The sequence below is a fragment of the Salvelinus alpinus genome, chromosome 3, assembly GCF_045679555.1.
Source record: "Salvelinus alpinus chromosome 3, SLU_Salpinus.1, whole genome shotgun sequence".
In the NCBI taxonomy this organism is placed as follows: Eukaryota; Metazoa; Chordata; class Actinopteri; order Salmoniformes; family Salmonidae; genus Salvelinus; species Salvelinus alpinus.
The window spans coordinates 15,693,713-15,706,571 of NC_092088.1; the positions used below are offsets into that span (position 1 = coordinate 15,693,713).

Sequence of the window (12,859 nt, forward strand, 5' to 3'; positions counted from 1 at the left end):
TGCTCCAATTCCACACAATGCTTATGTATTAGTGTCCCATCCCTAGTTTTGGAAGCATCCTTTGGTCAGCACTAAGTGCACATCGTTAATCTAATTTACCTTAGTCTGGGACTCCGTAATCTAGAACTAATTCATCTGAAGTTAAGCAACGTCTCAGAAAGCCATTTAAAAAAAAAATCAGGATTAATTTAAGTAGAATTAGAATAGTCCTGATTTAAATGAAACTCTGTCCGTGAAACCGCTCCATTGTGTCCTGTCCGTTAGATAGTTCTTGAACCAAATAGCATGATGACTGATCTAGGCCTATTTCACACAACCTTTGAACAAGTAAGAAATGGTCAACCCTATCAAACGCTTTTGACAGGTCAAGAAATAAGGCAACACAATAGTAAGGGACTCTAAAAATTTGGCAAGGGAAGATAGCTTGGAAATTGGACGATAGTTATCCAAGTCAGAAGGCTCTCCACCGTACATACAGTACACATCATGCTAAGAGATAGGTATTAGGCAGAGAATATAGCCAGGAATGGGGAAGGAGGAATGGAGGACAACCAACTCTGGTTTGTGAGATGACTTACTGTACATGCCACTGTTCTCTTACCTCATTAAAAACATTTCGTTTTTCACAATGTTTTGCACTTCCTTCGATCGCATGTCCTGGTTAATTCCTGACTTCTTTACTCCACTCTTATTATCCCTATAATCTGGCAACCTGAAAACCCCCAAAATGTATATTGGAAATAGTTGCTTATGCAATACCAGTTATGCCATTTCAGTCAGATTCGAGCAATAAATATATTTACAGTAATACATTACATAACATGAAAAATTACCCTAAAACCCTACATCCCTGTCACCTGCCACTGAGGATAAGCCTCTTTACCCAGGTACGTAGTGTTAATGAGAAGTTCTCTCATTCAGTGATTTGTGTTGTTGCTGCCTGCATCCCCTGTCCTCTGCTCAGCCTGCATGGTGGTGTGCATTAGGACTCAGTGCCAGCCACTGCTCTAAATCATCCTGGACTGGCTGGCCAGCCGGCAGAGTGCTCAGTTCTATGAGACCTGGTCAGAGCCCTTGACTTTGTGTCTTGATTAAACGTCTCCTCTAATGGACCAATATAGTCCCAGGCTCATTGCCTGGTAGTGATCAGGTCCTGCAGGGACTGTACTACTAGTAATAGCAGCAGAGGGTTAACTATTAGGCCATTTTATGAGGACCGTGTCCAATTGTCCTCAGACCAGGGGTCTTGAATGTGAAAAACGGACACTTTAGGCTTCACGCTGGTGAATGCTGCCCCAGAAAACAACTATGTCACCATTAAGAGTCCTGAGTTAGATCATCACCTCATGTACTCTGTCATGTTGGGTTCCACATCCCACAAAGCACCATTCTCTAGAAGCAGCTGGAGCCAAAGAGATGAAGAAGATGAAGAAATCTGTAATGTGTTGTTCACCAGTGGTTACATGCACTCGCTCACTGTCTAATGCTTATACCAGTATATCCTGCAGCAAAACTGAACCGTTCCCCCCAACCTTCTCCCACATCCACCCCTGCTATGCTCATTTGATTTTACTCTGATCATTTTAATCATGGGACTCCTCAGAGTCGCTCACTTGTACAGTAATGTCAGGGAGAAATGGATCATGGCAATTTATTATCGTTGTCATCGGCCCAAAAACATTTCTTTCCTTAGATTAAATGAAAGGCAAAATATGTGAAGCGCGTTCTCTCTCTTCTACACTAGATCAGATTAGAAGTTGAACAGTCACATGTATATGGTTGCAGGTGTAATTACATGGTACAGTGGAAATCTTCAACGCCGAGCTCCAAAAATGAGAAATAAAAACAATACAAGTAATAACTAAAAATAGAAATCAAATACATATTAACACTGTAACAATGGGGGGAGGAGGACAGGGGGGAGGCCGACTAGTGGTGGCTATTCAGCAGCCTGATGATCTAGGGGTAGAAGCTCTTGGCCAGTCTTCCAGTTTTTGCCATGACGCTCCTGTAATGCCCGCATCTTAGTGATGGAAGCGGGGAGAACAGGCCATGGCTGGGGTCCCTGATGATCTTCTTGGCTTTCCTGGGACGCCTGGTGTTGTAGGTGTCCTGGAGGGCAGGCAGTGTGCACCCACCCTCTGTAGCGCCTTGAGGTCTGCGGCGGTGGAGTTGCCCTGCCAGGCTGTGATGCAGCCCGGTAGTATGCTCTCGATGGTGCTCCTGTAGAACACTGTGAGGGTCCTCGGGGACAGGGCAGATTTCTTCAGCATCCTGAGGTTAAAGAGTCGCTGTCGTGCCTTCTTCACCGCGGTGTCCGTATGGTCAGCAGAGGAACTTTACGTTTTTGACTATGTTCACAGCAGCCCTGTTGATGAGGATGGATGCATGCCCATGCCCGTGCCCAGTTCCTCCTGAAGTCCACAAGTAGCTCCTTTGTTTTTCTGACGTTGAGGGAGATGTTGTCTACCTCCTCCCTGTAGGACGTCTCGTCGTTATTGGTAATCAGGACTTCTACTGTCGTGTCGTCATCGAACGTGGGTATACAGGGAGTACAGGAGGGGACTGTCGACGCACCCTTGTTGGGCCCCCGTGTTGAGAGTCCGTGTCGAGGAGGTAATGTTGCCTACCTTCACCACTTGGGGAACAGCCTGACAGGAAGTCCAGGACCCAGTTGCATAGGGAGGAGTTCAGACTCAGGGCCGTGAGCTTTGTGGTGAGCTAAGTGTGCACTATGGTATTGAAGGCCGAGCTGTAGTCGATGAACAACATCCTCACATACTGTATGCATTCCTTTTGTCCATTTGTACATGAAAAATGTACCCATGTAGAAATATAATATAGAAATATACTTTGTCAGGAGCAGTGGTCATTTGGGGTGCCGGTACTGTTTATATTTGGGTGCAGGAGCGCCACACTACTGTTGAGCTAATATTCTGTAAGAGGAACAGGAGCTCAAGCAGTAGAACATTTGAGGTGTCGGTACTATGCTCCGGTGAGCTCCTGCCCAAGTCAAGCACTGGTCAGGAGAAAATTCACAAAATAGCTGCTCACTCCTAAAGGCTTTTCTTTCAAACTGTACAACCTTTTTTAATGTGTGTGATAAAAGCCTCGGAGACCTTGAGAAACAAATGTAAATGCTTACATTCCATGCCAAGGTCTCTGGTATTTATAAAATAAACGAATGTACTGTGTGCACTTTATAGCTCAAGAGAGAATGAATGTATTCAATAATCAACAGGGTTTTCAATAGTGTCTGTCTGGTATGCTTGAGATAGACACTGGGTGAAATAAAATTGTTTACATCGCTCCACAATATGCCCAACACCAGTACGCCTACTAACAAAATATCACTGCCTTTGAGAGTACTCTACCTGGGTAATTCCACAAGAGATAATGGACTAAGATCAGCATGTCTCGCTGCCTGTCCTATTGTAAATGCTTGCTCTGCATGGGGTGAATGGGAACAATGATTCATGAGTAAACAGAGCTGACCCAGCAGCTTTCTCCTCGTATCCAGGAGGCTGGAGCCCAGTATGATCCGACAGGGAGCCAAGCCTCCACTGTCTACCCATCACCAGTCACAGGTACTCTGCCAGCTTGCAGGACCATGCCAGGATGCCATCCCATGTGCCAGCTGCTGAGGGACCTGCATGACTCCGCTCGCTGCTGGTCAAATGTCAGCCCACAGCTGCCGGGAAACAGAGAGGGAAGTGCTGTCTGTGTCTGTACTGTAACTCAAACAGCACCAGCCACTAATGTGTTCTTTTAACCATCAGTGTAGAATAACAACCATCTGGCTGCTGTACGCAAACACAACTGGAGTAGAGCAGGGGATGAGGTAAGATTAGAGTCATAAGTGACAAATGAATAATGTGTAGATGGTATAACACGTGTAACGAATGGAGATGCTCAGCGACAAATGACTGAGCTTCCGGAAAGCCTGCCTATTCTTCCAATAGATGAATTGATCAGACGAGAGTGACATGTTGTCCCTCTGTCTAACACCTGAATCACTGTTGTGAATTACAGGTTTTTCTGCCTTTTCTGTCCAGCACCTGAAGAAGTGAAATTATCTTTCATCAAATGTTTAAATGATACACAAGGAAGAAGTCCCTTAGCACATTAGAGAAAAGATGCAGCCAGTGAACCAAGTCTCACTGCAATTCCTCATAGACATGTGGAATGTTCACTTGTGTGCAGTCATCTCTCTTGTTTGTTTAGTGAGTGTAAAAAGAAACCTAGCAACCTTTTCAACTCGGCTCTCTCTCGTTTTCCCTGTAGATATTGGCTTTGTTCCATGTATTGTTCCCAGAGTGCTCTCTGGTAAACTGTTGCTATTGTCTGTGTATATATAGGTGGAGAAGTACATTGGACGTCGTTGCCTTGACAGCAACATAGAGCATCATTACGAGGCACAAGCAAAAGGGTGGTGAGCGAAACCCTAAGAGACACTTCCCAACCAAAGGGTGTGTGTGTGTGTGTGTGTGTGTGTGTGTGTGTGTGTGTGTGTGTCTGCGTAGTCATCTGTTGATTGAACATGCAGATCTCCTTTGCGGATGTGTGTTTTTAATCAGTGCACTTCTGAGTACAGGGACCCTGATTTTCCAATCAGGCAGAAGAAGCATTGTAGTTGGGAATTCAGCTAGGAACAAACTGCAGTAAACAGAAGAAACAGCCGTGTGGAATGTAAATTAAATCATTACTGAAGGTGACAGGGTTTTGTAACATGAACACATAACATACACATACTGCTGCTTATTCAAATTGTACATAGCCAAGCATTCTAATCAGCTGTCAGAAACATGCTTCAAACACTGTAAACTGCTTCAAGCACAAGATGAGGCTTTCACATTTCCATATGCTGTCAACATACAGCAAAAGTAAGCCTGAGGTTAGTTTACTCAGCCAGTGTTGCTCGAGACTGGAGCCAGCCTGAGGTTAGTTTACTCAGCCAGTGTTGCTCGAGACTGGAGCCAGCCTGAGGTTAGTTTACTCAGCCAGTGTTGCTCGAGACTGGAGCCAGCCTGAGGTTAGTTTACTCAGCCAGTGTTGCTCGAGACTGGAGCCAGCCTGAGGTTAGTTTACTCAGCCAGTGTTGCTCGAGACTGGAGCCAGCCTGAGGCTAGGTTACTCAGCCAGTGTTGCTTGAGACTGGAGCCAGCCTGAGGTTAGGTTACTCAGCAGGTGTTGCTCGAGACTGGAGCCAGCCTGAGGCTAGGTTACTCAGCCAGTGTTGCTAGAGACTGGAGCCAGCCTGAGGCTAGGTTACTCAGCCAGTGTTGCTAGAGACTGGAGCCAGCCTGAGGCTAGGTTACTCAGCCGGTGTTGCTCGAGACTGGAGCCAGCCTGAGGTTAGGTTACTCAGCCAGTGTTGCTAGAGACTGGAGCCAGCCTGAGGTTAGTTTACTCAGCCAGTGTTGCTAGAGACTGGAGCCAGCCTGAGGCTAGGTAACTCAGCCAGTGTTGCTCGAGACTGGAGCCAGCCTGAGGCTAGGTTACTCAGCCAGTGTTGCTAGAGACTGAGGCCAGCCTGAGGTTAGTTTACTCAGCCAGTGTTGCTAGAGACTGGAGCCAGCCTGAGGCTAGGTTACACAGCCAGTGTTGCTCGAGACTGGAGCCAGCCTGAGGCTAGGTTACACAGCCAGTGTTGCTCGAGACTGGAGCCAGCCTAAGGTTACTCAGCCAGTGTTGCTAGAGACTGGAGCCAGCCTGTTCCCCAGCCTCTGGCCTGGCCTGTCTGCCCTTCTCTTTCCCAGCCTCTGGCCTGGCCTGTCTGCTCTTCTCTTATCCAGCCTCTGGCCTGGCCTGTCTGCCCTTCTCTTCCCCAGCCTCTGGCCTGGCCTGTATGCCCTTCTCTTCCCCAGCCTCTGGCCTGTCTGCCCTTCTCTGGCCTGGCCTGTCTGCCCTTCTCTTCTCCAGCCTCTGGCCTGGCCTGTCTGCCCTTCTCTTCTCCAGCCTCTGGCCTGGCCTGTCTGCCCTTCTCTTCTCCAGCCTCTGGCCTGGCCTGTCTGCCCTTCCCCTTCCCCAGCCTCTGGCCTGTCTGGCCTTCTCTTCCCCAGCCTCTGGCCTGGCCTGTCTGCCCTTCTCTTCTCCAGCCTCTGGCCTGGCCTGTCTGCCCTTCTCTTCCCCAGCCTCTGGCCTGTCTGCCCTTCTCTTCCCTAGCCTCTTGCCTGGCCTCATACACTCTAAAAAATGTTCTCTGGGAAGGGTGATGGTTCTATGTTGAACCATAATGCCTCAGATAACCCTTTGAGTTCGTCAATGGTTCTTTACAGTTCACAAAATGTATTTTTGCTCTTTTAGTGATAATTCAAATGTAGGGGAGGTGGCTCATTATAATATTTTGGGACATGGCTTGCTCACAGATCTTTTTGTGCAATCGTGAGTGAGCGTGTCATTCCAGTTTATCTCATGTGTTATTATTACATGTTATATATGAATATGGCTAGTGATAGTGTCTTGTGAAAGACTCATGTATGGCTTGTGTAATTTGAGAACAGTTGACTAAATCAGTCGGGGGTTCTCAATTTTCTCTGGACCCCCAGCTGTTCCAGAGGTAGCTCACTTGATTCAACTTGTCAATTAACACAATAATAACACCTATGGAATTTAAACAATATAATATGGCTGACAACAATTAAAAACCCTGTATGGTTTTACAAACTGACCTTCAAAGAACCTTTGAGATTGGTTCTGTAAAGAACCTTGATCACCTGACAACAATGAGACAGCCTATAGAGCGGAGGTCAGAGACCTGGCCGGGTGGTGCCAGGACAACAATCTCACCCTCAACGTGATCAAGACAAAAGAGATGATTGTGGACGACAGGAAAAGGAGAACCGAGCACGCCCCCATTCTCATCGACAGGGCTGGATTGGAGCAGGTTGTGAGCTTCAAGTTCCTTGGCGTCCGCATCACCAACAAACAAAACATGGTCCAAGCACACCAAGACAGTCGTGAAGAGGGCACGACCAAACCTATTCCCCCTCAGGAAACTAAAAAGATTTGGCATGGGTCCTCAGATCCTCAAAAGGTTCTACAGCCGCACCATCGAGTGCATCCTGACGGGTTGCATCACTGCCTGGTATGGCAACTGCTAGGCCTCCGACCGCAAGGCACTACAGAGGGTAGTGCGTATGGCCCAGTACATCACTGGGGCCAAGCTTCCTGCCATCCAGGACCTCTATACCATGTGGTGTCAGAGGAAGGTCCTAGTCATAGACTGCTCTCTCTGCTACCGCACGGCAAGCAGTACCGGAGCGCCAAGTCTAGGTCCAAGAGGCTTCTAAACAGCTTCTACCCCCAAGCCATAAGACTCATGAACATCTAGTCAAATGGCTACTCAGACTTTTTGCATTGCCCCCCCCCCCCCCCCCCCCCTATTTTACGCTGCTGCTACTCTCTGTTTTTATCTATGCATAGTCACTTTAATAACTCTACCTACATGTACATAATACCTCAATTACCTCGACTAACCGGTGCCCCCGCACATTGACTCTGTACCGGTGCCCCCTGTATATAGCCTAGGTATTGTTATTTTACAGCTGCTCTTTAATTATTTGTTACTTTTATTTGTTACTTTTTTAGGTATTTTTCTTAAATCTGCATTGTTGGTTAAGGGCTTGTAATTAACCATTTCACTGTAAGGTCTACATCTGTTGTATTCAGCATATGGGACAAATAACATTTGATTTGGTTTGAAGGCCTGATTCACGCAGTCTCCTCTGAACAGTTGATGTTGAGATGTGTCTGTTACTTGAACTCTGTGAAGCATTTATTTGGGCTGCAATCTGAGGTGCAATTAACTTGAATGAACTTAATCTCTGCAGCAGAGGTGACTCTGGGTCTTCCTTTCCTGTGGCGGTCCTCATGAGAGCCAGTTTCATCATAGCGCTTGATGGTTTTTGCGACTGCATTTGAAGAAACGTTCAAAGTTCTTGACATTTTCCGTATTGACTGACCTTCATGTCTTAAAGTAATGATGAACTGTCGTTTCTCTTTGCCTATTTGAGCTGTTCTTGCCGTAGTATGGACTTGGTCTTTTACCAAATAGGGCTATCATCTGTATACCACCCCTACCTTGTCACAGCACAAATGATTGCCTCAAATGCATTAAGAAGGAATTAAATTCCACAAATTAACTTTTAAGAAGGCACACCTGTTAATTGAAATGCATTCCAGGTGACTACTTCATGAAGAATCTCAAATATAACATATATTTTGATTTGTTTAACACTTTTTTTGGTTACTATATGATTCCATGTGTGTTATTTCATAGTTTTGATGTCTTCACTAGTATTCTACAATGTAGAAAATAGTAAAAAAATAAAGAAAAACCCTTGAATGAGTAGGTGTGTTCAAACTTTTGACTGGTACTGTATAAACATTGCATTTGGAAAGTATTCATACTCCTTGACTTTTTCCACATTTGTTACGTTACAGCCTTCTTCACCAAGGATCTCTCTGTACTTTTCTTCGTTCATCTTTCCCTCAATCCTGACTAGTCTCCCAGTCCCTGCCGCTGAAAAACAACCCCACAGCATGATGCTGCCACTACCATGCTTCACCGTTGGGATGGTCCCAGGTTTCCTCCAGTTGTGACAATTGGCATTCAGGCCAAAGAGTTCAATCTTGGTTTCATCAGACCAGAGAATCTTGTTTCTCATGGTCTGAGAGTCTTTTTGGTGCCTTTTGGCAAACTCCAAGCGGGCTGTCATGTGCCTTTTACTGAGGAGTGGCTTCCGTCTGGTCACTCTACCATGAAGGCCTGATTGGTGGAGTGCTGCAGAGATGGTTGTCCTTGTGGAAGGTTCTCCCATCTCCACAGAGGAACTCTGATGCTCGGTCAGAGTGCCCATCGGGCTCTTGGTCACCTCCCTGACCAAGGCCCTTCTCTCCCAATTGCTCAGTTTGGCCAGGCTGCCAGCTCTAGAAAGAGTAATGGTGGTTCCAACGTTCTACCATTTAAGAATGATGGAGTCCACTGTGTTCTTGGGGACCTTCAATGCTGCAGAAATGTTTTGGTACCCTTCCCCAGGTCTGTGCCTCGACACAATCCTGTCTTGGCGTTCTACGGACAATTCCTTCGACCTCATGGCTTGGTTTTTGCTCTGACATGCACTGTCAAATGTGGGACCTTATATGGACAGGCGTGTGCCTTTCCAAATCATGTCCAATCAATTGAATTTACCACAGGTGGACTCCAATCAAGTTGTAGAAACATCTCAATATGATCAATGGAAACAGGATGCACCTGAGCTCAATTTCGAGTCTCATGGCAAAGGGTCCGAATACTTATGTAAATAAGGTGTTTTTTTGTGTGTTTTTTTTTTACATTTGCAAAAATGTATAAAAAACTGTTTTTGCTTTGTCATTATGGGCTATTGTGTGTAGAATGATGAGGGAAAACATGTATTTAATACATTTTAGAAGAAGGCTGTTACATAACAAAATGTGGAAAAAGTCAAGGGGTCTGAATACTTTCCCGAATGCACTGTATATAATTTTATTTAATGGTTCTTTATCGTATGCACTGTATATAACTTTATTTAATGGTTCTTTATCGTATGCACTGTATATAACCTTATTTAATGGTTCTTTATAGAACCTTAGGAAAGGGTTCTATATAGCACCAAAAAGGGTTCCGCTATGGTTACAAGCCAAAGAACACCCATCTGGTACTATTTAGAACCATTATTTGTAGTGTGTACTGGACCTAGGCTAGGCGTGGGTTTGAAGTTTGACAGCCACTCTAACTGCACAACAATTGATGTCAGAAATATGTGTCCAGAGGGTAGTACTGTGTAATTAGCGGAGGCTGAACTGGCCAGTGCTTGCCGTAATTGGAATGAACGTACATGGACGGTAGTACCTTCAGGCTCAGGCACCATCAAAGCTTGATATCTGGCAGGTTGTTAGTCCCTGTCTGGACTGCAGCATCAGAGTGTGTGGAAAGCAGGCATGCTTCAGAGAAGATGGTCAAGATGTCAAATGTAATTTTAGCTTGGTCGGCTCCCTGGTTTTCATGAACGTCAATAGCTGACAATTTTCAGAGGTTATGCATCATTCAAATGCTGCTGGAATCAACTAATTGGTCTCCTCTGATTTGAAAACATTTCAGTCTAGCAGTTGTTTAAGTTTTTTTCCGTAGGAACTTTTAATTCTCAGAAAATAAGTCATATGAGTCAGAAGCTTTTGTTGTCCTGGGCTTATTTTTCTCTCTACTTGTGCTTTTCTGAAAGAAAGTAACAATATCTCATAAAAGAGCACTCGAGAAGAGTGAGTTTAACACCACAAGGGAACGTTTACTGCCCAGAGAACCTGCTTATAGGAGGTAGTTTTATCACATCTCTGTCAATCAACTCCTTACTGCATTTCTAAGGAACTTCTTTTCTTTTCTCATAAGGAACACTTTTGGTTGAGAATATGCAAATCCAAGGCCGAGTGGAAGACCCAGGCAGAACCATCTCTCTCTCCCTCCGAGACAACTACAACCACTGGGTAATATTGGACCCGGTCAGACAAAGGCTGTACCTCAACAGCACTGGCAGGGCCCTCGACCGAGATGTAAGTCCTCTGACACTCACTATGACTATCCATATGTTTGTCTGTGGAGAATAGAACTCAAAAGGGTTTGTGGTTTGGGTTCCTCTAAAGAAAAAACTGTTCACTGCAGGTTAGCTATACATGTACATTCCCTTAAAATACATCCTGAGGTAAAGTAAGCTCTACAGGATAATGTAGCTTCTTTCTGTTCAGTGTTTTTCTTTTGCATTCTCCTATTGGACATGTATACATTCATAGTGTACTGCACATGTCCACTTTGTACACAGTACAGTGGATAAAAGCTTCTGCTAAATGGTATATGTTATGTACTGGTGTTAAACTACTCTATGATAATCACAGAGATTAAAAGGTAGAATCTGAGCCATACCTTCCGCTAGATGTTGTACACATCCATCTCAGTCCTGTACTTCAGTGTGAACCAGTTTAAAAGGAGACACATGGCCATAGAATTAGGAAAAAGAACTCGCAAATGACTCTGTCCCCTCCTGTCCTCGGTTTGTACTGAAAAGATACCTATTTAGTCTCCCTAGGCAGACGTTTGCCTCCCACATTAGCGTTGTTCCCCTAGGTCTGGGATTTCCGAGACTAAAACTTCTTCCTTCCTTTTAGCCCCCGTCCTACATCCATTCCATTGTTGTCCAGGTCCAGTGCACCAATGAGCTGGTCGGGACCGTCATTTTACACGAGGTGCGCATCGTGGTGAGGGATCGCAATGACAACGCACCCCGATTCCAGCAGCCTCGCTACTATGTCGCCATAAATGAGGTGAGCACTAGCGGTTCTGGGGGGGGCTGTGACAACAATTTTGGACCCCCTTGTGGCCCCCCTAAATGTGGAGTATGAAATAATTTTTACATAACAAATTTTTGCTATCGTTCTTTTTTTACATCCGTTATTAGACAGAAAATGCAAATAAATAGTTGAATGATTATGAACATGGTCTTTTGCCTGCTAATGCCTGCAATGCAGTGAAGAAAACGATATGACAACAATAACGTCTAATGTAACTGGCCTCTCTAACAGTACAACTGGCCCCAGCTTGGCCCCCCCAGTTGAAATGGTCTAGAACCGCCACTGGAGGTGAGGCCCCCAGGACAGCCTAGTTAAATATTTTATTACAATCCAAGACGATGTGTGAGCAGTATCTCATTACTTAGCATGAAATATTTCAGTCCGTTCAACCTGAAAAGGGCCATATGATTTGAAAAAAATGCTGTAAAAATGTGAAATATTAGCCGTTGCTCAGTGACTGTGGACTGGTAGGTACGGGTAATAACTTCAAATCTAATTAAATGTATTCAGATGGAGCTTTTTGACTGTTAAAAAAGGGACTGAGTCTTTGGTCATTAAAATGACTGTAACGGTAATACATGACTGGGTAATATAATGACATACAGAGTGTATCATGCGTGGACCATGGCCCATTATGGAGACGTCCTGATTCTCTGTGTGGTTTAACAGTGGTGGTCCATTATCCCATTCTGGAGACTTCCTGATTTTTGATTAGTGCTTTTTGAGGTCGGTTCGGTTTCGGTTCGATTATTCAAAATTAATCAATTTTTTTCGATTTAGGTTTCACTTTTTTTTTAGGCACATGAAATGCACTATGCATTATGGGGGTTGAATGCTGTAACAACACTGAATAAAACAATGAATAAAAGTCCCATGATGCTAGTGACTGCCCATTACTGCTTATCACTTATTAACCATAATTTATTACCATTACTTTACTTTAATAAAATATTTCATTTGTTGTGTATATTACATTTGTTTTATTTGACGACTTTATTATTTCATTCCAAGTCATCTCATCTCTATAGAGCTGCTGCCTATGCTGTCTGACAAAGTCACTATTTTAGTAGTTCTTCAAAGTAAATAAGGCATACTTGTATGACTGCTGAATACCAGCTATTGATCACTTAGATCATGTATTTTCATGCTCGAGAAGCAACGGCTTTCTAACCCTCTCGATCACTGTGTTTCTCTCTTCTCTCCGTCTCCATGTCTGCTCCACACTGTTCATATTAAAGCTCAGTGCTCCACCCAGACCGGACAAGTTTAAGCGGGCGCACATTGGATTATGGCCATTGTAGTTAATTGCCACGTTTTCTGCGCTAAACTATGTCGAATATTGGCTTGTTGGAAATTACAACTCCCTACTACATTGCACAGTTCAATCTTGATCTGATTTATCTCTACAGAAACTGCACATCGAGCTCACAGAAAAATGTATAAACAGAATGGAATTCAAATAATTGAACCAACGTCAAGTTGTTTAAAAAAGGAATAA

The 12,859-nt window shown here is 44.5% G+C and overlaps 1 protein-coding gene across 1 annotated transcript in view; it reads left to right on the plus strand.

Annotated features, from left to right (window-relative positions):
- The window catches only part of LOC139570092 (protocadherin-15-like), a 314,364-nt gene that overhangs the window by 120,990 nt on the left and 180,515 nt on the right, over positions 1-12,859 (plus strand). Inside the window, exons 5-6 of the mRNA XM_071391605.1 lie at positions 10,409-10,569; positions 11,179-11,334. Coding sequence (XP_071247706.1) covers positions 10,409-10,569; positions 11,179-11,334 — 317 coding nt within the window. The remainder of the gene's footprint in view (positions 1-10,408; positions 10,570-11,178; positions 11,335-12,859) is intronic.